This window comes from Antechinus flavipes, chromosome 2 (genome assembly GCF_016432865.1).
Source record: "Antechinus flavipes isolate AdamAnt ecotype Samford, QLD, Australia chromosome 2, AdamAnt_v2, whole genome shotgun sequence".
Lineage (NCBI taxonomy): Eukaryota > Metazoa > Chordata > Mammalia > Dasyuromorphia > Dasyuridae > Antechinus > Antechinus flavipes.
Genome location: NC_067399.1, coordinates 223267875 through 223294451, shown reverse-complemented (window position 1 = coordinate 223294451; position 26577 = coordinate 223267875). Strand labels below are relative to the sequence as shown.

General features: G+C 33.6%; 1 protein-coding gene across 2 annotated transcripts in view; it reads left to right on the top strand.

Moving 5' to 3' along the window:
- Positions 1 to 26577, top strand: part of BABAM2 (BRISC and BRCA1 A complex member 2) — a 561272-nt gene that overhangs the window by 417092 nt on the left and 117603 nt on the right. For both annotated transcript variants that reach the window (XM_051976228.1, XM_051976227.1), the window contains 3 exons: positions 7591 to 7690; positions 9877 to 9947; positions 11502 to 11584. In XM_051976228.1, the coding sequence (XP_051832188.1) occupies positions 7591 to 7690; positions 9877 to 9947; positions 11502 to 11584 (254 nt within the window). The remainder of the gene's footprint in view (positions 1 to 7590; positions 7691 to 9876; positions 9948 to 11501; positions 11585 to 26577) is intronic.

Sequence of the window (26577 nt, the reverse complement as noted above, 5' to 3'; positions counted from 1 at the left end):
GATGGGAATTACGAGTGTAGAATGTTGCATATGTTGTCAAATGTGGCAAATGTATCTATTGGTTTTTATTTATTAACAGTTTTTAATTTTCATTTCTCTTATTAGTTATTTGAAGCATTTTTAATAACTTATAATTCTTTTGACAACTAGTTTGTAGCATTTGATCAAATTCTTTTCTTTTGGGGAAAGATTCTTGTTAATATCTATAGGTATCTTAAATGTCAGAACTTTACCAGAGATAATTTATGCAAAGCCTGTTCCCTCCAGCTATATTTCCCTTCTTCTCCCACCTACATTGATTTCTTCATGCACAAGCTATTGATTTTGCATAATTTCAATTGTATATTTCATTACTTTATGATATCTAACATCTCTTATTTGCTGAAGAAAACAGGTAGTTGTTAAAGGAACTGGGGAGATTATTTCACAGATGATGAAACTGAGACCCAGAGAGGTAAAGTAACTTAAGATTGGGTCATGCAATTGTAAACATTAGAAATAGGGTGCAAATTCAGGTCTTTGAATTTTCACATTAGGTCTTTCTCAAGTACCCCACAATGTCTAACATCTGCTCTTTTGTCTTTTCCATACTATTGCTTCTTTCCTTTAGTATTGTTAAGAGAAAGCTGATTATTTCAGGGCCATATAATTATATCTAAGCAATGACAAATATTTTTCAGATTTAGAGAATTACTTAAGATCAAAAGATATTTTTGTGGTTTCTCTATAGTTCATCTAGTGATTACAGACTTAAACAAACATTTGAAATAGTTTATATTCCATTACAGGTAATTCTAAGGAGATGTCCATATTGTTTTATTGTACTAGAATTTTGTTATAAAATATTGTTCTATTGGATTGGACTTAACTGCATTGACTGACTTTATTTAGTCATATAGAGATTAAAGTATACTAGTATTCATTATATAAGTTTTGACTAGTAGCTGTAGTTGTCAAAAAATTTCATTCCTAGCTCTATATAATATCCTATGTCAAAGCTTATTGCAATGCTCCATGGTAGTAAGGAGATATCACTGGGTTCCCAAAGGCTATGCCAGTGGAGTGCAAACAGTGTGCCAAGTGTTTCTTGCCAAGATTGAACAGCTTTGTTTATGAGTCAGCAATAGACCAATGGCCTGTATCATCAACAACCATTTATGTATGTGTTCAGATCATTCTTCTTAAATTGGGAAACTTGATTAACAGATTAGCTTCATGAACTATTTGGCTACAGCAGCTCACAGAAGCCATATCCATTATATCTTCAAGAGGGTCTTAATATGCATTAGTAAAAGAATTAACCCACCCACAATACAGTTGCAGTTCTTTAAAGTTTTGATATATCTATACTTGCATATGAAGTTTAATAATTCATGAATTTGGAATTAGCTAAATACTATCTGATAATTATCCAATATAACAGAAATGAGATGTTTTCTGATGTGTGAACAAGAAAGACTCAGATATTCCATTGTATCTATGATCTCACAAATTTGAGTTCCTTCCAACTTAGATGTCAGTCCATTTGTGTCTGCCCATCCTTGTGTAATTCGTGTCCACATCATCAGTACGCTCTCCATCTTTCTCCTGACATCACTAGGATACCATAGGAGCACTCTGTTTTTTCCCCTATCATTTCTATCATACAATTCTTGCTCTTGTCTTTTACTCTTTAGAAGTTCTTTATTTGTTCTATATTGTATCCTGTTCATATCTGCCATGTACCTTTGTGTTACCTTCTTTATAATGCCCATCTTTACTTCATTGAAAGCTATAGTATTCCAGTTCTCACCTATATATAGCAAGATCAGCAAAATGTTTAATTGAAAATATGAATCTTTTGTCTACTTTGCTGAGACAAAACTAGGAATTATATAAATACAATCACAAAACACTTTTCACACAAATAAAGTCAGATCTAAACAATTGGGAAAATGTCAATTGCTCATAGATAGGCTGAGATCCTATAATGAAAGTGGCAGTTCTACCTATATTAGGCTACTTGTTAAGTCTCATGCCAGTCAAACTAACAAAAATTTATTTTATAGAGTTAGAAAAAAATGATAACAAAATTCATCTGAAAAAAGAAAAGATCAAGAATAAAAAGGGAATTAATGTGAAAAAATGCAGAGGATGTTGGCCTACCAATACCAAATCTAAAATTCTATTTTAAAGCAGCAGTCATCAAAACCATCTGGTACTGGCTAAGAAATATAGTAGTGGATCAGTGGAATAGGTTAGAGACACATGACACAATAATTAATGACTATAGTCATTATACTGTTTGATAAACCCAAAGACTTAGCTTCTAGGATAAGAACTCACTCTTTGACAAAAATTGCTAGAAAATCTGGAAAATAATATGTCAGAAATTCATCATAGACCTACATCTCATACCTCATACCAAAAAAAAAGGTCAAAATTAGATACATGATTTAGGCATAAGGGGTGATTCCATAAGCAAATTAGGAGATCAGGGGATAATTTGCCTATCAGATCTTTGGATAAGGGAGGAATATATGACCAAAGAAAAACTTGAGAACATTACAAAATGCAAAATGGATAATTTTGATTACATTAAATTAAAAGAGTTTTGCATAAATACAACCAATGCAACCAAGATAAAAGGCAAGCAGAAAACTGAGAAACAATTTTTTTAGCCTCATTTCTAAAATATATAAAGAATTGACTTAAATTTATAAGAATACAAACCATTCCCAATTGATAAATGGTCAAAGGATACGAACAGCAATTTTTAGATGAAGAAATTGAAGACTATTCTGTAGTCATCTGAAAAAAATGCTCTAAATCACTATTGATTAGAGAAATACAAACTAAAACAACTCTGAGATACTACCTCATATCTCTCAGATTGGTTAACATGACAGGAAAAGATAATGATAAATGTTGAAGAAGATGTGGGAAAACTGGGACACTAATGCATTGTTGGTAGAGTTGCAAAATGATCCACCATTCTGGAGGGCAATTTGGAACTATGTCCAAAGAACTATAAAACTTTTTATAGAGTTATATATATATATAGACTCAGCAGTGCCACTATTGGTTTTGTATCCCAAAGAAATCATAAAAGAAGGGAAGGGACTCACATATGCAAAAATGTTTATAGCAGTTTCTTTTTGTGTTGGCAAAAAAATTGTAAAATGAGTAAATGCCCATCAATTGGAAGATGGCTGAATAAGTTATATTATATGAAAGTAATGGAATATTATTGTTCTATAACTATTGATGAATGGACTGATTTTAGAAAAGCCTAGAAAAATTTACATGAACTGATGCTGAGTGAGACAGACAGAACCAGGAAAACATTGTACACAGCAAAAGCAAGATTATGCAATGATCAACTATGATAGATTTAGTTCTTCTCAGCACTTCAGTGACCCAAGGCAATACGAATAAATTTGAGTTGGAAAATACCATTTGCATCCAGAGAAAGAACTATGGAAACTGAATGTAGATCAACATATATTGTTTACTTTTTTCTTTTGATTTTTTTTCTCATGGTTTGTCCCTTTTGTTCTGATTTTTCTTTCCCAAAATGATTTATATGGAAATGTATAAAAAATGAATATGTATATATATATACATTATATACATATGCATATCCTCTCTCTCTCTCTCAGAGAGAGAAAGAGAGAGAGAGAGAGAGAGAGAGAGAGAGAGAGAGAGAGAGAGAGAGAGCCAAAAAATGTTTTACATGTAACAAGGGAAAATAAAACTATTTTTTAAAAAGAAGCATTAATTATCTAGGGAAAAAAAAAAAAGAAGACCCTTTGTTTTCATGGGAAACATGAGGTCAGTAAAAGATTTTTTCAATTTCTCAAAAGCAAGCCAACCTGCTATTTTCTCCTTTTTCAACTATGCCTAACTGTTGGAATCTTTACAAATTGTTAAGTCATTAGAGTTGATAGAGACAATAATTATCTAATTTAGCATAGTTCAGTATCACTGATCTGATCTTACAAGGAGATGTTTTGGGCCAGAACCTGAAACAAGGTACTAAGTAGAACTAATTGATACAATGCTTTTTCTAATCGTGTCATATTCTGTTTTACAGGAGAAGCTCATTGTGTTTCTGCCTCTCTCCCTCCCCCTTCTTCCTTCCATCCATGAAGGGTTAATTGAGGGGGGAGGGTCATGAGATGTGGAATGATCCTTCTGCTGTGAAGTATCACACTCAGAATTGTACTCCATTCTTATCTGATTCTTCATCCTTTTTGCCTAGTTTTGTTGGCACCTCTCCCTGCTGTTGTTTCTTCTTTTTCCTTATTTTAATACTTATAAATTTCCTAAAGCCAATTGTATTAAATTATATGTATTAAGTATGTCTTTGAAAATTGCATTTTTATTGCAGAATTGACAAAGATCCTCTCCTTCTAATTTCCACTCTATTGAATTTGGATTAGATCTGTAATATTCACCCAGTTTTTCTCCTATTAATTTCCACTTGTCTAAATCCAATTCTTTTTCCAGAGAGAAACAAGGATATATGTTCTTAACAGTTTCTAAAAGTTCAGTGATCTGTTCCAAAATTATAATCAAACCTTGGCTTTCCATAACTTTGATAATGCTCTCTAAACATTTTCCTTGAACAGAAACAGAAGGCTGTTTTCTAAATATCTATCCCATCTTAGCTGAAATTCTACTTTAACTCTTTTAACAAAATTTCTTTGTTGTACTCACCCTAATTTCTGGATTAAGGAGACTTTTCCACTGGATCAAGATCAGAAGCTTTTTCACTGGAATCAGGATCAGAGCTTTTCCACTGAAATCCACTGAAGGGGTCTGTCAGTCCCATGTTCAGGGCGCCAAAATGTTGGTGTTTTTCTTTTTTAAAATATAATGGTTCTCTCTGAGAAAGCAGGTTTCTCAGGGAGGTTTTCTGGAGGCAGCCTTAGTATCAGTTCAGATCAGTAATTACCCCAAATGCAGCCAGGTGATAAAAGTTCAGATCTTTTATTGTCTCCAATATAGCCCAGTTAGTTTAGAGGCCTATCTCTCAGCTTGGTTCTAAGAGCTCTTGCAGCTTTGTCCTTTGCTTCTGCCTCTGCTTTCTTCAGCCTCCAGCCAGCCAAGTGGAAAATGGAATGAATCTCTCTTGCCTCGCAGAAAGGGCTTGTGGGCTTCCTCCCAGAGTGCTCCTCTCCGACCCCAGTCAATGTTCCAAAGTAATTCTCTCTAACCCAAAGTAACTAACTAACCCGAAGCTATATGATTCCCCAAAGGTTGACTCTTCCTTCTGGAGGCACACCTAAGGGAGGTATGAATTCACAAAGTTACAAAGTTTACTTTATGAATCTCCTATACTTGTGAATTCCAATGAGTACTGGTGTGAACACAAGCATTGTATCAATGAGTTCTACTTTGTACCTTGTTTCAGGTTCTGGCCCAAAACATCTCCTTGTAAGATCAGATCAGTGATACTGAACCATGCTAAATTAGATAATTATTGTCTCTATCAACTCTAATGACTTAACAGTTTGTAAAGATTCCAACACCTAACTTGTGGTCCGATTGTATTAATTATACCAGCTGTGTATGTTGAAATCTCAGCAATAGACAGTTTTCATCCATTTGGTCTTTCCTATGTGTACACAAACAAACCATAATATTCCTTCAGGTTATTAAAGATCGTTCTCAGGAGGGTCTGCAGCATTTTGGGGCTTGATGCAATTAGATAATGCCATCTGCAGATAAGATCTTTTGGAGGACCTCACTATGTACAAAGATGTTTTATGCCTCTTAATGGTACTTATAGTCAGAGAGCACTAAAAAAGATTATTTTTGCAGCTACATTTTCCAAAGAATCCTAAATTATCTTGATATATGAATGGGAGACATCGTGTTATAAAAGAGCTTGTCAAAAGAAGTTATTAAAAAAATTTTTTGTCCCTCAGTCTTCATCTCTTAAACTTGTTATATTTTCTGTGAACTAGTCATTATTGGCTGAAATGTGAAGAAGACTCATTTTTACAAGTCCAGGACTGTTTGTTGAGGAACATGATAAGATTGTTGTTATTTTAGTAGCATATTAAGCCCCAATCATGAAGGATGGTTTGCGAGTCAAAAAACGATTTAAAATTGTTTAAACTTCAGCTTTGTGGATGACATATTGAATTGCTCTGACTAGAAGAAATTCATAATTTCCTTTTCAATCAAAGGTTTTCAGCTGAAAAATTTTTTATAATTTCTTTATTAGTATAATTCTATATTTGTCGAGTTTTGTCATTTTTTTCATTTAGGTGTATAAATGAAATTGTTTCTTTCATTTCCAGTAAAACATAACCTCTTTGAGTTCAGAAATTCTTTATAATTTTTTGTCTTTATATTTACATCCTCCCCCAGCACAATAATAATAAGCCATAATAGATACTTGGTTTAAAAAAAAATGTTTTTAAATTAAATAGTTGAATTTAAATGAATGAAAAAATCATGTAGTGGTTAAAGTTGGTAATGGGATATAGCATAAATTAATTACTGACTGTTGTAGGTAAATTTTTCTAGTAATTACTTTACTTTATATCTGCATGTTCTGGATACATAACTTTTATGAATCCTAAACATCTAGAATGAGAAAGAATCTTAGAAATCATTTAGGCCAATGTAATCTAGACTTCCATCAAACAGATTGTATACACTTGAAACTAGTCTTTTGTGAAAATATCAATGTTGGTGACATTTTACCCTCTAAATTTGGGGTTCTTAGCCTTTTTTGTGTCATAGACCCCTTTGGCAATTTGGTAATGTACATTGGACCCATTCATGTAAAATTACGAAGGAAACCAATTGTTTAAAATACAGTTATCAGAATTTTTAAAAAACTAATAAAACCTAGATTGAGAACCTCAGCTCTAAAATACTTAATTAATTTGTTTCTAAAAATACATTTTACATATTTCAGTTTGTGTATGAAAATAGACTGAACTTTCTCTATTTTTCTCCAAAACTTATATAGTCTCCCTTTATTTCAAAAGATATTCCATATGTCCAGGACATTGGATTGATACTCGCTTACTCTTCTGTGCCTGGGTTAAAAAAAACTGATTTTCAGATACTTATTTTTATATGAGTAAACTAATTACAAGAAATTTAGTAATTCCCCTCACGTCATATAGTTAATAAGTGGCAAAGAGAATCTTCTAGTTCTTAATTCATTGTTCTTTCCATGATACTACATTGTCTCAGTTCAGCTGAATTCAGTGCAGGACATGTTCTTTGAATACCTTCTATGAGCTTGTCAGACTCCGTCAGAAGTACTTAAAAAAAAAAAAAAAACAGAACATTTCAATAAAATATAGAGAGTTTAAATATTGTTAAGATAGTTACAAATGCGATTAAAATTGAGGCTTTGCATTATTGTATGACAAAGACACAGGTTTGTAGTTATGATGTATAAGTATTGCTACTGGGGGAAAAAAAAAAAACAAGAGAAACTCCATAATACAGAGGGAATCCATGTTCATATTGTTATCTAAGGCAGTTGGTATTTTAAGAGATAATCAAAGAGGTTGACTTTAGGATTTTTTTTTTTAATTGCTTGAGTTTCAAGAGGCCGTACTATTATCTTTTCAGTGCTCTTGGAGGTTCCTCTGCTCTTCATATTCCATCTTTTCCAGGAGGAGGATGTCTAATTGATTATGTTCCCCAAATATGCCAGCTACTAACCAACAAGGTAAGCGAATACAACTTCCTCCTCCTCTACCTTAGGAAAACCCCTTCAGGAGCTCTCTTTCTCCTCTGTATTTGCCAACTCTCTAAATGCTTCATCCTTTCAGGTTCTTTCTCACTGCTTTTTCTTAATTGGAACTGTACTTTTTGCACTTCTATCCTATATTCTTATGAATAGACGCTTACCCTCCTTAGTTCTCCTCTGACGCCTTGGTCACCCAGTTCTCTTTTATTTTGTCATTGCCATGTCCTGTTTTCATTTATCCCTGAGCTGCAAATTATGATCGCATTGTGTAATTCTCATTATTTTTTTTAGTTTTTTGTATTTTTATAGTTTTAAGATTCAGAGATCTTCCTCATTTCATCAGAGCTATTTATTACCTAGTTCTTCATTTGGGGGCTTTTCACCATTATCCAATGTCCACTGCTAATGTCCGATTGACATTTTATGCACAAAACCTCTTCTTTCTGCTCTTCTCTTATGTCTCTACCTATGATACTATAGGATCAGATATAGCTATCTGATTTTTTTTTACTTTTTGTCTTCATGTATTACACATATTCATTTGTTTTTTCAATAAAAACCAATTATTTTATCTAATTATCTATGAAAAGTCTGAAAGCAGTTCTCTTCTAGCCAGTGGTAGAGGCCACAGAATTTTACTCTACTTTATTTAGGTTTCCCTATATCTACTTCAAAGAAGACTCATTTTCATTAGCTGCATCAATAGGCCCTCATTACATAGACAGATAATTAAAACTTCGTTGTAATGATTAAACATTGTATTTAACTGAATACTATAGTTTTAAGAATATAAATATTAATGCCTATCCTTTACATTTTTCTTAAGATCAGAATGATTAATCCACATACAGATATTGGATTTATTTTTTTATTTCATATTAATTGTGATTCAATTTGTGAGAATGTCCAAAGTGTTGATTTCTTCTTTGCTCTTATTGAATTGCTGTTAATAAATTTTTCTCATTGATTTCAATAGTAGTCCTTTTGATTACTTCTGTTATTCAAAAAATAGACCACCTCTAAATAGAAAACATTTCACAAGGACAATAATATCTCAAAAATTCAAGTAGTTTCTTAAAAAATGTCAGCACAACTCAGATTTGGCATCTGTGGGACTGGCACCTTTTCCATGGGCTTTAAGTCTCATGGCATGATTAGTTCTAATTGAGCCAAAAACCCTTTGCCTTCATTCCTACTAGAAAATTTGACATGAGAACAGAATTCATATTTGCATTCAGATGCCTTTGCCTTTTGCTCAAACTTGTGTCACTGTGTTATATAGAAAAATGCAGATCTGGTCTCCAAGAACTGAAAATAAAAACCTTTTTAAAGCTTTCCAATTGAGATTAATTTCTAGGCACACTTTTTACTCAAAAAATTATAAGACTATTTTCCCAGAAACACAAGAATCTGTCAGTTTTTCTTATCTGGTTCCATTTCATTAATTTTACTTGTCTTTTAAAATTATTTTTCCTTAGCTTTTCACAAATGAAAAGAGTACATAGCAGCTTTTAGAAACAATGTCTTCAAATGAATTTCCATAATTATACTGGAATCTCTTTATAGCCAGTTTTGTTGTGGGTTCCTATTAAAATGATTTTCTGTTTTTAAAATCAAGTACACAGAGCTGTTTTCTTCCCTTTTTAAACAAAACCACTTAAGCAAACTTATCATCTGTTTTCTTTTCCCAAAATAACATTTTTGATTCTACATTAAGCCTGCAAAGTAAGCAATGTTTTTTTTTAATTACCATAAACCCTATTTTATAAATAGAATTGTTTTACTTTTTGAAGGTACAACACAACTATCAGTTCTGACTTTATCAATGTCACTTCAAATAATTTGGCATAAGCTTTTGTTTGTTAGCCTTGGGAATGTTATATGTAGGCCAATAGATGAAAAAAATTTTATACTCTTGTCTTTTTCTTTCTTCCTTCCATAAAAAAGGCCCTCTAAAGAATATTTTTTTTCAGTCTTAAAAAGTAACGTCTACTTATAACCGATCCCAGAATTAGAAAATTTTAGGGCTGGAAAGAGTAATTAAGAGATCATTTTTGACTACACAACTAGAAAAGTTCAAAACTAAGTATTTTTTTCATCAATGACAGGGAGACTAAAAATGGGGAAATATTATCTACTTAATTTCACTTTTATTTCTTTTTTAGGTACAGTATGTCATTCAGGGTTATCATAAAAGAAGAGAATATATTGCAGCTTTCTTGAGTCACTTTGGAACGTAAGTAACTCTGTCAGAGTTTTAAGTACTTTCCCTTCCTTTTATTTATCTATTCATTCACTTATTCAACAAATATTTGCTGAACATCTGCTGTGTATAAGATACTTTGCTAGACAATAAAGGAGGATAAGCTACCAAGAAGAATGAGACATGATTCCTGTTGTCAAAAGTCTTCATCCACTAAGGGAGACTATATATATATATATATATATATATATATACACACACACAACTTAAAATGTGTTGGAGTTCAAATGTTGGAGTTCTTGTTCTTCTCAAAGCACAGGGCTTAGAGGCTTAGAGCCCTCCGAATATCTCCAAATCCAAAGGTTCTGTCCTTCAGCCTCTGCCTCTGCTTTCTTCAGCCTCCAACCAACACAGAGATGGAATGTCTCTCTTGTCTCCTTCTGGGGAGCTCAGCCACCAACTACAGTGGTGTGAGATGAAGATGAATCTGATTGTCCACTGAACTCTCCACTCGTAGATTTATCCTCTGAAAACTCTTCGTCTGCCACCAGAGTCACTCCTCTCCAGTCCAGCTGAACTCTCCTCTGCGACCAGCCAGCCAAGTGGAAAATGTATTCTGGAATAGATCCCTCATCACTGGCCTTATATCTGACTCTTCTGAGAGAATGGGATTATGGGTTTTCTCCCATAGTGCTCTCTGGCCCAAAGAGCTTCAAGGGAGGTGTGAACTCACTAAGTTACAAAGTTTACTTTGTGAAGCTGGCATACTTGTGAACTCCAATGAGTAAAGAATGCAAACACAAGCATTGTACTAATCAGTTCTACTTAGTACCTTGTTTCAGGTTCTACCCAAAACATCTTCTTGTAAAATTAGATCAACTCTAATGAGTTAGCAGTTTGTAAAGATTCCAACAAAAATGGAGTATGATGGGAAGTGTATACCTTTAATTTTTTTTTTAATTGTATCCCACTGCTTAGCATAATAGTTAGTACTTAATTGGTGCTTAATAGAAGATTGTTACAAGGAGTTCAGAATAAGGAGAAATCATTTCATGCTATAAATGCCAGGAAAACTTTCATGCCAGTAGTGAATTTTTAACTAGTCTTTAAAGGATATGGGGTCTGGTTTTAATCCCTTTTTACACAAACCATGTATGCAAATTTATCATGTATTATTTTACAAAAATAACTTTTTAATTATTTGTGTATGTCCTTGAGTATGTGCATGATTGTGTATGTACCACAGTATCAGGTGGCTGTATAGATCTCAAGGGAAGTCATTGTGGTAGAAACTTTGATAGTCCTGACTGGTTTATCCATAGAAGAACAAATGTACAGATATACTTGCCCACCAACTTGACTGATTAAGCTAAATTTAGTTGTCTTTGTACAAATGTACTAGCATTTGACATAATGTGTTTAGTTACTTACTAGAACACAACCTCTAGAGCTTTCCAGTGTGAAATTTAGTATATTAAAGTGTATAGCTGGTTTAGTAACTTAATACCATTAATTTAATCTTTTCTATGGTTCCAACTCCTTTGCACTTTATACTTATTGTTATTTTTTTGTTTGTTTGTTTTCTAGAGGAGTGGTGGAGTATGATGCTGAAGGCTTTACGAAGCTTACCTTGCTACTTATGTGGAAAGATTTTTGTTTCCTTGTACACAGTAAGTTTCATTTTGCTACTATCAAAAACAGATGACTTAAGAGCACATATACTAACAGGTTTGAAAATACTTAATATAATAAGCTGTAAGTATTCATTTAGGTGGCTATGAATTTTTGATGGTACCCTGCTTAAGACCAGTATATTTATAGGCAGATTACTGTCTCAGGGTTAGATTGTTAATCTTCTATTGTCAAGTCCTATGACTTTAGAACCGTGACACAATGATGCAAGAAATGATCCAACGAAATTGTCCTGCAGTGATAGAATATGAGGAAAAAGTAGAAATGGAAAAAATTCACTGATCTCATTGATATTATTTGTGGAAAAACACATAGGAATATTATTGCCAAATTTCAAAATCTCCAGATCAAAGAGATAATTTTGCAGGAAACAAGAAAAAAAAAATTCAGATACATTGGAGCTACAATTAAAATTGTACAGGATTTGTCAGCAGCCACAATAAAAGACTGCAGATCCTGGAATCATATCTACTGGCAATCAAAAGAACTAGGCCTATGACCAAAAATAATCATATCCAGCAAAATTATCTATAATATTGGGTGAGAAAAACGAACTTGCAGATTTTTAGAACTTCCTGTCTACCAAAGCCCAAACTTAATAGAATATATAAAACCCAATTTCAAAGATCAGTTTCAAGGAATTGAACATGGATTCCTTGTTTATGTTTTTTTTTTTTAATATGGAAAATGCATACCATATATTTAAAATTGGCATCAACAATAGGATAGCTCAAAAAATATTGGGACAGAGTTAAAGTAAAAATAATTATGTTATACAAATGAGGTGTAGAAGAATAGACACAGAGGCACTAGAAGAGGGAGGAAGGCTCCTAATTCTAAATTCATGCTAAGTTTATATTTGTTATAGGGAAGTGCTTCATAAATTCTAAAGTGTTAGATAAGTGAGATATTTACAGTATTCATTTTTTTTCAGAAGATAGTACAGACAGCATTTATTATGCATGTGTATATGTGTGTATGCGAAATACACACACATATTATATGCTTACGTATAATATGTGTTTGTATATATACACTTTGGAAAATTATTACAATTTCTCCCGTCAATCCCAATTATCTTTCAAGTTAGATTTTGCTTAGGCTGAATTTGTTATGAAATTAATTTGCTCCCCAAAATGGACAGTAGGAAAGGAATCCCAAATATGTGCTAGGTAGCTAAAGGAAACTGACTTGTAATTTTAAAATTCACTAGAATAGGGGCAGCTAGGTGGTGCAGTGGATAGAGCACCAGCCCTGAAGTCAGGAGAACCTGAGTTCAAATCTCACCTCAGACACTTAACATTTCCTAGCTCTGTAACCCTAGACAAGTTACTTAACCTCAATTGTCTCACCCAAAAAAAAAAAAAAAAAAAAAGTCACCAGAATAATCTAGGTGAAGATACTTGAAAGTCAGTGTTAATTTTGAAAATTTAGTCTCTTTTCCTTTCCAGTGTTATTTCAAATATCATTATTGAACTGCTTCTTGGTAATTTTCTATTAATAAGTAAATACTTTACAGATACTCCATGAACTAGAACTATCTTTTCAGATGTATCTTTAAAAAATACATATATATTTCATTCTCATTATGTAAACAGATAAGTTTTTACAGGAGGACAGTAAACTGGATAGACTTTAGAAAGTTGTACAGTTCTTTTTTGTGATCTTTCCTCAGAAGCAAAGATCCAGTTTTTTTTTTTTATTCTTCCTTTTATATCATTTGGTTGCAAGTAGTGAAGTCAGTGGTTTCTGAAGAACTGAAGCTGAGGACAATGAAATAAATAGGTATGAGTAGACTACAACAGAATACAAATTGAGAATTACTTAGAAAGAGCAGCAAAAAAGATGACATCAACAAAACTGGCCAGGAAAAATATGGGTTATTCACATAGTGATAATGAAAAATAACTGTTAAACAGAGTTTGTGTTTCATTGTCAAATCTGTTTTCAGGCTCTACTTTCATTTCAAGTAATTCAAGTTAACATTTATTATATATCTACTTTGTACTGAGCTGCAAGGTAATGTAGTAGAGTGTGGAGTCAGAATTAAGTAAGATTTTAGTTCAGATCTTGCCTTTAATTCCTACTTAATCAAAATTAAGTAAATGACAATCTCTCATCTCCTTTTAATTCATCTGTAAAATGGGAATAGCAAAAGCATTTACCTCACAAGGGTTATTATAAGAAGCAAATGAAAAAGATGATATGTAAGTATTATTATTAACCATTTTTAGGTATTAATTATGTCAGAAAGATAAGACACAAAAACAAATGATGGTAATATAATTACATATTATATATCTATTGTATAAATATGTAAAAGAATATAAAAATTGTGGAGCAAGAGATATAAGGGAAAGATTACTTCTGACTGGGAAACTAGGGAAAACTTTGTTGTAGAAGGGACATTTAATCTGGGCCTTGAAAGAATAGAATTTCAGCAGGTTAAAATGTAGGAAGAGTACATACCATGTGCTAGGGGATAATATGATCAAACACATAGAGACAGAAAAGGGCATTTGAGCTTGAACTATGATTTTTCTCTTCATCTGTTTGGCTTCCTCTGCTTGAAAAAAGAAGCTCATTTCCTTTTTGCCACATCTGATTCATCCCAGAGCTCCATGTTACTGACCCTGAATTCTCAGTGTGTCCTCCTCTCATGGTGTGTTTTTGTGTTCTTGACCAAAGACTGTCATTAACCCAGACACAGAAGACTAGTAGGTGAGGTCTAAGTTCTTTACTTGATAGTGACAATAGTAATGGCCCCCTGCTTTATATAGTAACTGGGAAGAATATTATAAAAAAAGGATTATTAACAGTTTTGCAAAATAACTTGCTTAGTTGGATATTTCAAGTAATTACTTCCTCTCCAACTGCTCAGGAATCTGATCTCTTTTCATCTAAGGTTACTTTTCTCTCCCAGTCTTGGATCATTGTACTTTCACTTTCTATAAACCCACATCAAATTTAAAAACATTGTGGTTATAAGCATCATGTAGGGCTGACCCTTTCACAGCAGGGTTTTTCACATGGAATTCAAGGGTGAGTTTTCTGGTGGTGGTTGGCAGGAGTAAATTGTCATTCACAGGGATGTTCAGGGAAAGAAGAACACCATGGGGTACATCCACCCATTAGATAGCTCCTGCCAACTTCCTTTTAAATATATTCAGCGTTATGTCTATTCTTGTTCCTTTTGAAAGCCTATTCCACACATAATACTTTCTGCCTGATGCCATGTGTCCCGTATTTCTGACAGCTCTTTTCCCAGCTTTATTTCTTAGCTTTTCCAAGTCTGACATACAGAACTGAAATATAATATTATATTTTCACTTGGCTTTGAATTATCTTGTTCAGAAGCAGTAAGGTCTCCAGGTGCTCATTAGAACAGCTGTCAGAGATCTTGGGATTAGATTAATTTTTTTTTTCAAAATGTTTTCATAGTGTATCATAGCTTTTTTCCTCCCCAAAATTTGTTTGCTCTTCATCTCTTAGCATCACTATCTATATTGTATTGGCTTTTCTGGTGAATTTTGTCTGGTAGACAAAAATCAAGGGACTTTGATTCTATTTTCTGTTTTATCATCAAACACCTCTTGATTGTAGGTGAATTGTTTCTCCTAAATTGCTTCTATTTTCTTATCCGAAAAAAAGGAGTATCTCTCTCGCACATCTTTCAAAGTCTAGTTAAAAACCATTAAGTAATTCATTGCCCATATTTTCACTTTCTTAAAAAAGGACTGTCACTTTGACTCCCTCATGATTGCCACTATGCAAAAGCTAAAATACTTGTAGGAATACTTGCTTCATTTCTCCCCATCTGAAGATGGAGGGAGAAATGTAGTGACGGAGGCATCACACAGTATTATAGTCATTTCCTCTCCCTCACCAAAAAATCCCATTACATGAGAAGGGAAGAAGAGTATATTCTAGGATTGGGACCATGTTCTTGCATCTCCTCTACTTCACAGAATTTCACAGTTGAAATGAGGATAAAATGATTCAAATCATACTTTACTAATTCTGCTAACAAGTGTTAATCCTACTTTCATTTGTAAAGTTCCCTTGATAAAGGACTTTGGCCTAGTCAGAGAACCTAGGTAGCCCTTCTGTTTCCCTTCTTTTTACTGAAAACCTTAGGGTTAGGAAAAAATGGACGTCTTGCAGATGAATCTCTTGTAGATGGAATTCTTTGTAGCTATATGAATTGGGAAGTCATGATGCTGATAGCTCCTTCCTTTGAGACAAATATCTACAGCTGCACTTCTAAAAGAGTGTGGAAACAGAAAAGCATTGTGTGAAGTGGGGAGAGTTGTTATCCCATTTGAAGGTGTCTCAGGAGATCCTGAAATATCCTAGCTGACTGCCATTTGGAGTAAACCGGTATGATGAATGATGGACCATAGTCATGGCTGAAAATCAAGGTGTACTTGATATTAGATCATGAGAAGCATCCAGACTGTCACAGAAATCTAAGCATGAATTGGAACAGAATACAGTGTCTTTTTGTACAGTCCTTCCTTGAAAAAACTTACTTATAATCAGGAATCATATATAATAGGTATGTAAATAAGTTTCATTTGATTTCATTTATTTGATTATTTTAATCTACGTGGAAGCAGGGGTTATTCACCACTTTGTCAATTTATTCCTGTGCTCTAAGAATCTGTTTGGAATGGGATACCAAAAGTGCAACAAAAGAACAAAAATACTGAGAACATCAGCATGTTTGGGAAAATGAGAGGGAGCAGATATGTAAGATAAGTCCCTAGTAAATGATTCGTTTTGAACTTAATTTTAAACATCAGCAAAATCAATTAAACTGATTTTATAACCTATTTACATTTGAATAAGTTAATTTCAGGAATCAGAATGTCCATAAGAGCCTAACATTTACTCCTATGTGACCTTTTAGCTTTTTTACAAGGACCATATATCACTATGGGTTATGTGTACATTTTTTTCCTCATATAGTTAATGTATACTTTCTCCTTCTGGTTTTGCTTTCTTCATTTAACACATTTTTATCAGTTGTTTATGGACTTTTACATCTGACCTGTTTGTCTTAACTATATTATGAGAAGGCATTCTGACATAGTATAGAGAGGGTTTATTTGAGAGTTCTAAGGAATTGAATTCAAGGTCCACCTCTGACATGTATTAATTAACTTTTATTGCTATTTCTATTTTATCCTTTCTTTTCCTTATGAAATTTTTTGTTTCAAAATTCTATTTTACAAATATTTATTGACTATTTGCTATGTGTTCAGTATAATACTGTCTCAAAATTCTATTTCACAAATATTTGTTGACTACCTGCTATGAGTTAAATGCTATAGAGAACATCAAATATATAACCAACATTTTAATTTCAGAGAAGTTTTCATCTAGTTGGTGAAAACAATTGAATAAAACATTTAGATAATGATACATTACATTAATGATCAATTCATTGTAAGTTGGAATTGTCAGAAGGCATCATAGAAGTAATAGGATTTCAGTTGGGAACTGAAGGGCTAATAGGATTCAGATAATTCAGTATTAGGAGGGAGTGAAGAAAAAAAAAAAGTTGACCACTTCAAGTATGAGAAAGAGCCTGAACTAATACATAGAAAAAAATGAGTATTACTTTTTGGGGAATTAATAAGATCAACTTGCCTAAAATATGAGCAGCATGAAAAGTAAATTTCTTTTTTAAAATATAACAATGGTTTTTTATTTCTCAAAATGCATGCAAAGATAGTTTTCAACATTTACCCCTGCAAAACCTTGTTTTCCAAATTTTTCTTTCTCCCCAAATCCCCACTCCCTTAGATAGCAAGTAATCCAATATAGATTAAATATGTGCAAGTCTTCCAAACATTTCTACATTTATCATGCTGCACAAGAAAATTCAAATCAAAAAGGAAAAAAATTTTAGAAAGAAAAGAACAAGCAAGCAGACAACGACAAAGGTGAAAATATTATGTTGTGATCTACACTCAGTCCCCACAGTCCTCTCTCTGAATGCAGATGGCTCTCTCCTTCACAAGTCTATTGGAATTGGCCTGAATTACCTCATTGTTGAAAAGATATAATCTTGTTATTGCCATGTATAATGATCTCCTGGTTCTACTTACTTGACTTAGCATCAGTTTGTGTAAGTCTCTCCAGGCCTTTCTGAAATCATCCTGCTGATCATTTCTTACAGAATAATAAGATTCCATGACATTCATATACCATAATTTATTCAGCCATTCCTCAACTGTTGGGCATCCACTCAGTTTCTAGTCCTTTGTCACTACAGAAAGGAGAGAGGTAAGTTTCAAGGCTGAATTATACCACAAAAACACTTGAAGCACAGCAGGACATATTGCCTAACATGGGCCTTCTAGCTTGCCAATATCTAATTTATACTTCATAAATTTCAGACTGTTAAGATGAGAAGTGTGCCCCCTGTCCTTTTCATGCATTACCCTTCTGCTGAAGTCTTGTAGCCTTCAGTGACTAGTCTTGACCTAGAATAACTTATAATGGCTTATTTCATTAATTAAGTATCTTCCAAAGTTATGGCCTCAGTCTCCTCAGCTAACAGCAAGCTGGAGCTCAAAACTGCTTTAATGAGCTCCAGGCTGAGGCTATCACCATCTGCTGTATGATTCTGTCCACTCCCATCTGTCCCTTTCTAAAAGCCATTCTCTCTCAAAGAGTACCCCATTTAATAGTTTTAGATAAGACTTATGATGTATGCTATGTGAAAAATAAGCATGATTTTAGTATTAATATTTTATTTCATTTTTTGATTTTTCCTCTGTTTCTTTTCTATGATTTTGTATAATTATAATTTCATTCACTTTAAAGTCAAAATACATTTTGTGTTGTCTGAATCCATTTTTCCTTTTACAATTTTAAAATTCCTTATGCCAAAAAGAAAACAAGAGGAATATTTTGGTACGTTTTCTTCTTAAAATATAGATCTTTTATTAATGACCTGCATGGAATAATAGAATAAGCTTGTTTCCCATTTTTAAAGTATTACCTTTTTAAAATTTTTCAATATCACACCAAAACATCATGATGAGTTACTACAAACATTACAAATGGGAAAAACAAAACAAAACAAAACTTATTTCCTGTAGCAGAGCCATAGCTAGCAGTTATGGCTCCTGGAGGATGCACCACAAACCACATCTTTAGTGAAAAAACAGTGAGGTATGCTCAAATAAACTTTTCAGATAAAGTTCATCTAGATAGGGATGGAGAGTTGAGATGGGATTGAAGAGACATTGGGGAGAGAAGCCTTAATTCTTCAGTAATAAGATGGATGGGAGGAATAAGATGGCAGAGATAAGAAGGTATTCAACTGATGGGGTCCAATTGGCGGGGGGGGAGGCAGAGAAGAAGGGGAGGAAGGGGGGAGGTAGAAGTGTTCCTTTCTGTTTTTTGTAATCACATGCAACCTTTTCTATCCACTGAAGTGCAGAATTAAAAGACATAATTTCTTGCCTCAGCCCTACTACTAAGTAATCTTGTGAATTTGGGTAGTACTGATTCTTACAATGACTAATCTCATTTGCTTTAGCAACTTAATTTCTCTCAGCTTCAATTTTCTTATCTGTAAAATGGGGACAATAATACATATCCTACCTAAATTGCAATGTTGGTGTGATAATTAAGGTAATAAAAATTACTTCTGAATTATAAATACTTTTATAATTTTTGATTCTATTATTGTTATTCTATTGCAATTTGCAGGAAGAAGAGGTAAAAGATCAGAATCAGAAACTAGCACACTAGTTGTTAGGGTGCTACAGCATTAATCTAGTCAAGATAAGGAGCAAATGGATTAGGAACAAATGGGAATGATAGTTTTTGGTGTTTTTTTTTTTCCTCTCCCATATCTTCCATATCTCACAGCTTGGCCTTTTCCTTATAACCAGAATGATTTTTATCTACTGTTCTTAGTCCTGTTAGATCTGTTCATATCCTTTCAATTATGCTCAATTCTTTAAGTATGGTATCTACCAAATCTTGTTTGTTTTTTTTTACTTAACTTTTCTTTTAATGCCCCACATCTCTTGATTCCTTCTTTCCATTGCTTCTTTAACATAGCTTCCAGGAACTAGGAATAAATAGTCCTTCTGTACTCTGGCTTGGTCAGACCATCTTTTGGTCAGTTCTAGTCACCAGAGTTGAAAAATATCCTTGAGTGAAGAACTTTATGGCATCAAGAGGACCCTCAGGAGGGTAAAAGATTTGAGTCTATGACATATGAAGATCATGCCACCTGGACATATTTAGCTTGATGAATAGAAGACTCCAGTGAGATGTGCTAGTTGTGTTTAAGTACTATATCTAAAGGTTTGCATAACTGTGTATTCACTTACAAGCCTTATTCACAGTTTACCAAGAAATTACGTCATTCACTATTTATTAAGAACCTACTATTTGCCAGTGAACATAAAAGGATGAAAAAACAGTTATCTGCCCTCAAGTTGCTTATAATCTAAAAGGGGACACAATATGTAAACAAATATATGCAGTGCAAGCTATATGCAGGATAAAAAAAGGAAATCATTAGTAATAGGAAGACACTAGAATTAAGAGGAGTTAGCAAAGCCTTCCTGTACAAGATGAGATTTTAGTTGGGACTTAAAGGAAACCAGGGAAGTCAGAGAGTGATGAGTAGTCAGTAGTCTCTCAAAGTTGTACTCTCCAACCATAGGCCCTTAAGGGTAAAATAATTTGGATTTAGAAAATGGTGTTATGGGAACAACTAAATATTTATTTCTTGAATTTAAAGCTGAATGGACTTTCATTCATGAGCCATAGGGAAAAAAAATGTGTTTTATGATTTTAACACTTTTTTAACACTCTGCAAATATAAGGGTTAACAGATAATTCAGTAAAACTAAAGCTCGCTCTCTCTCTCTCTCTCTCTCTCTCTCTCTCTCTCTCTCTTTCTCTCTCTCTCTCTCTGTGTGTGTGTGTGTGTGTGTGTGTGTGTGTGTAGAAAGAGAGAATAAATAAATAAAAAACTTAAGGTGATTAAAATTAGAAAAAATGATGGGATGCAAAGAAACTTATTCCAAGTTAACAAATGGAAATGATGACCCTGTTAAAGAATTAGCATGTAACCCTCAATTAGGAACCATATTTAGATTCTTAATTTTCAAATGAAGATTAATGTTGAATTTTAGTATCTCCAATGGTGATGATAACAACAGGAAGTTAAATTAATTATGATGAAAAAATAAAACCAGCCAGCCTCATTAGTATATGAGGTAATAAAAGTACAGAAAGAAAAACAAGACTCAGGAAAATTCACTTCATTAAACAAATTTCTTTTCTCATCTTAAATAAGCAGAGAGACTGAATAAGATATCTATTTTAAATAATATTTTTCATTTTACCATGCATGACTTTGAGGAAGAGAATAGTCAGGCCTTCACAGACCTAAATAGAGTTTAGTCTCTTGACTATAGGTACAGGCAATGTTGCTTGAAGTTCTTTTAATTTTTTGTGTGAATTTAAATATAAATAAAAATGGATGTTTCATTATACAAAGAATAAAAAGAGAATGTACAGAAAACTCAGGTTCTTTTTCTTGCTTTGTTATTCTCCCTACCCTTCTCATTTCAAGCATTTATAACTTTTATCATGTGGCACTATGACAAATTTATTTACTCTTCAGTGAGAAGTCATTTTGTTTCTTTCCATCCAGTTCCCCCAAACCCTTTTTAACTTGAATTCTCAAAACAGATGTTCATTCATTCTTAAATATAATTAAGAATATTAATACAACATACTGTTTTCTGCATATTGCAAATATCTTCTTCATAACACTTTGGATTTGCATCACATTTTTATTTTAAGTGTAAAGGATGGTTGCAAATAAGTCGTATGTTAAGTGAGCAGATGTCATGTTATAACATGGTCTGGCCTACAGACTTAATCTGTGAAGAACTTTTTAAAAAATCTATACTTGGGTCTCTTTCAGTTCTATGTATGTGGAAATAAATATTTGGAATTGAAAGGAATCTTAGAGCTCATCAAGACAAACCTCCTTATCAGTAATAGAAAACCAGGACCTAGAGAAATTAGGTGATTTGCACAGGGCCATAGAGCTAGGTGAGATTTGAATCCTCGTATAACTGACTCCAAGTCTGATGCAACCATTTATTACGTTTCAAGTTTAGTGCTTTTAAAATGTACATTCATTTCAACATCCAGAAATCATGGTAGGTATGAAGAGTACAGTGTCCTAGCCTCCAAGAACCAGGGACTATACTGCCAAAGAGAGTACGAGGGCATGTACACAGATAATTATTATATTACATTTTTATATATATATATATATACACATTCATATTTATACATGAGATATCTAAGAATACTTCAGATAGAAGGATTCACTTTTAGTTTTGGAGATCAAGAAATAATGACACTCATGGCTTAAAGAAAATAAACAGATGAAGATGAGAAGAGATGTTGTCAAATCAGGTGTGGAAAATGGTCTGCTAAATGTATAAAATATTAAGGATAATATTAGACAACAGCTTTAGTCTAATTTGACTGGTATGTAAAATATATAAATTGCAAGTGATGTGAAATAAGACTGGCAAGGTAAATTGGAGCCTGATATAGAAAACTTTAATTGCTAGAATAAGAAGTATATAGTTTTTCCTACAGGCAATTGAAACTCGCTGATGAATTACGAAGGATGAAATAACAAGGAAAATTAGACATTAGAAAAATTATTTTGCCATATATATAGCAAATGAATTGGAAGGGGGAAAGATGTGAACAGTAATTAGGAGGCTATCGTAATCTAGGCAAAAGATAACAGTGAACATCTGAATTAGAATGGCAGCAGGCTTTTGCAGTTACAAGGAACTGGAAATTGGATGCCCATCAGTTGAGGAATGGCTAAATACATTATAGTATACAAATATAATGGAACATTCCTGTTCTATAAAAAATAGCAAGCAGGCTAATTTCAGGAAAGACCTGAATTTATATTAAGTGAAATGAGCAGAACCAAGAAAATATTGTACAGAGCAACAAGAAGATTATATGATGATCTACTGTAATGGATTTAACTCTATTCGGGAATGAGGTGATTCAAGGCAATTCCAGTAGACTTGTAATGGAAAGTGCCATTCGCATCCAGAGAGAGAACTGTGGAGACTGAATGTGGATTAAAGTATAATGTTTTCACCTTTTTTTGTTTTTCCCTTTTAATCTGATTTTTATTGCACAGCATGTCGAATATGGAAATATGTTTTTAAGAGTTGCACATGTTTAACCTATATCAGGTTATAGGTTATTTGCTTGCTGTCTAGAAGACAGAGGTTGGGAAGAGAGAGGGAGAACATTTTGAAACATAAGATTTTGCAAAGGTGAATGTTGAAAACTATCTTTGAATGTATTTGAAAAAAATTAAAAACTAATTAGAGTGGTGGCAGGGTTGTGTGGAAATAGTTGTAAATGTGGCAACAAAATCTATAAGAGACTTGGTAGATATAAGGAATAAAGGAGAGAAAACAGTGAAAGATTAATCTGATAAATTTAAGCCTTAGTAACAAAATATTTAAACAAACAGTAACAAACATCTATAAAGAAAGAGAAATAGTTGTCAGGAGTTTTTCACTTATAAGTTAGGGATATATGAAGAGAATGAGGGTACATACATGAAATCAAGACATACAGATAGACAGATTTGGGAATCACATGTATAGAAGTTTTGCTCAAATCCATGGTAAGGCCAGGAGATGATATAGAGAGACAAGAGGAGACAGGACAGAACCTGAGGAAGTGCCCATGCTTAGAGGACAGAAGGAAGACAATGATCCAAACAAGATCAGAGGAAAGGCCAGAAAGATAAAAAGAGAACCAGAGAAATCTTGATATAAAAAAATAGATAACAGCCAATAGAAATGAACAGTATTAAAAACAGGAGAAAGATAAAGAAGGTAAGAACTTAGACAAAGTCAATTGTTTTAGCAATTAAAAGATAATCTGTGAAAGAACAATCTGAATTTTAAAAAATGGATATAAGGTCCAGAGCCAAATTGCAGATGGTAATGGAATGAATAAATGAACAAATGAAAGCATGCATTGTTCAGTTTTTTCCCTCCAGATAGAATTTTTTTGAATTGAAGTAATTATGTAAGATCAAAGAAAGGTTACTGACTAATTTAGTAGTTTTCAGTTCCAAGACTTAATCAGGCACTTTCATGTATATAACTTATAACAGGAGAAATGTACACCTCAAGAAGATCATGTTCTTCTGAGTTTCAATGGATAAATGATGGACAGAAACAGCTACACCCAAAGAAGGAACACTGGGAAATGAATGTGAACTATTTGCATTTTTGTTTTTCTTCCCGAGTTATTTTTACCTTCTGAATCCAATTCTCCCTGTGCAGCGGGAGAACTGTTCGGTTCTGCAAATATGTATTGTATCTAGGATATACTGCAACATATTTAACATATATAGGACTGCTTGCCATCTTGGGGGGGGGGTGGAGGGAGGGAGGGGAAAAAGCGAAACATAAGCGAGTGCAAGGGATAATGTTGTAAAAAAAAATTATCCTGGCATGGATTCTGTCAATACAAAGTTATTATTAAATAAAATAAAATTTAAATTAAAAAAAAAAGAAGAAGATCATGTTCTTTCAGTAATAGGAAGTTATTTATCTCATTGGGCATTGGTTGTACTCAGTGTATCATTTATGAGTAACTTTGCCTTGGTTTTGATAGATTCTTGGTGTAGATGTTCTGTGGCTCTTATGTTGTAGGCTGATGCAGAAAAAAAAAATTGAGGAGCAGGTAGGTGATATAATAGATAGTGCATCAGCCCTGGAATCGGAGGACCTAAGTTCAAATTTAACCTTAGGTCACACACTAGCTGGGTGACCTTGGGCACATTATTTCAACCTGATTGCCTTTAAAAAAAAAAAAAAGGCATTGTACTGATGTTGGAATCCTTACTAACTGCTAAGTAATTAGAGTTGATCTAATCTTACAAGAAGTTGTTTTGGCCAGAACCTGAAACAAGGTACTAAGTAGAACTAATCAAGACAAGGCTTGTGTTCCCACCTTTACTCAAAGTCCACACCTTAAAGCTCTTTGGGCCAGAGAGCACTATGGGAGAAAACCCATAATCCCATTCTCTCAGAAGGTTCACATATAAGGCGAGACAGCCATTCCAGAATTCACTTTTTTCCTCTTGGCTGGCTGATCGCGTTAGACTCGAGAGAAACGACTCTGCTGCAGAGAACACTTTTAACGGACTTCAGTGGAGCTACGCCAGAAGCCCTCTCTCCGCGGCAAGTGTGGCTGGGCTCCCCAGAAGGAGATAAGAGAGATCTTCCATCTCTGTTGGAGGCAGAAGAAAGGAGAGGCAGAGGCTGAAGGACAGAACCTTTGGATTTGGAGACATCCGAAGGGCTCTAAGCCTCTAAACCGGCTGTGCCCTGAGAAGAACAAACTCCAACATTTGAACTCTTAACATACTGAGAATCAGAAAACCTGAGTTGTGTCCTTTATTCCAAGTTTGAGTCTACATATTAACAAATTAGATAAGATGCCCCAGTTCAGCATGCAGGGATATATGCTAATTTGAGCAAAATTGAGAACAGGAAGGTAATTCTAATTGAGTGCTCTCATTTTAAACACATGAGTAAACAGATTCATACAATGAAATGACTTGCCCATAATCATGTAGATAGTGAGTAGCAGAAGCCGTGATTCTTAAGCAGGCCTTTTGCTTATATGTAGTACTTTTTCTTCCTGGATTGTGCTACCTTACTATAAATGTGAATCAGTATTGCCCAAAAAAGTCTGCCAGCATTACTGTATTTATTTTGTAAGAAGTAGATTTCTATGTGTTCTGTGAAAACATTTGGCTTTCTATAGCTAGTAATAAACCAGATATGCACTTTTCTAGCATCAGAAAATAGGCACAAGTTTCAGATTATTTCTCAAGGTTCTATCTTCAAAGTACTCTCTTTTCTCCCTCTAGTCTTTCTCAGTAACCTTATCAGCTTCCATGAGTTTTAAGAATTATCTCAACTTCTCTCCTGAGTTTCAATCCTAGTTGACCAATCGTACATTTCAAAGTATGTCCCAAGAGAGACAACTTAAACTATATGCAACTAAAACTGAATTACCTTTCCCCTAAACACGTCTTCCAAATTTCCCTATTTCTTTTGAAATAACTCCCATTCTTTAGAATCCTAGCATTTTCCTGAACTTATCACTTTCCCTCACCTTTAGCCAGTTGGCAGATCTTACTGTTTCAACTTTGACATCACTCATTTGATACTTTCTTTCCGACTACCATCTTAGTTTTGACCCTTAACACCTGGCATGTAAATTATTCCAACAATTTTTAAATTGGTTTCTCTACCTTGAGTTTCTTTCACTCCAGGCCATCCTACCTACCATCATTACTAACAAAACTAATTTTTCTTAAGCATAGATCTGACCATGTAGTTCTACCTCCCTGCCTTAATTCCAGTGGCTTCCTGATACCTCCAGGATAAAATATAAACTTCCTTTTATAGCTTTTAAGGTCATATATAATCTAACTCCAATCTTTCTTTCTAACCTCATTCCTTTCCCACATATGATCCATCCAAAATGATTTTTACTCTGTTCATCACTCATGACAGTCTATTTCCAGTTTCAGGCCTTTATACTAGTCACCCATCCCTCACATCAGAAATGTACGTACGTCTTACTTCCCTCTGTCTCATAGAGTTCTTATTAATCATTAAAGATGCAACTCAGGCACCAACTTCTGCCTTTCCTGACCTTGTATCCTCACCTGCCACTTTTAGTATTCTCTTTTCCAAACTATCTCATATTTATTTTGTGTATGTTAATAAATACATACATTATATTTTGCTGTGGGTATGTGTGTATGTGTACAAATATACATACACATATTTTAAACATGCTTGTTGCCTCCCAAATTACAATGTAA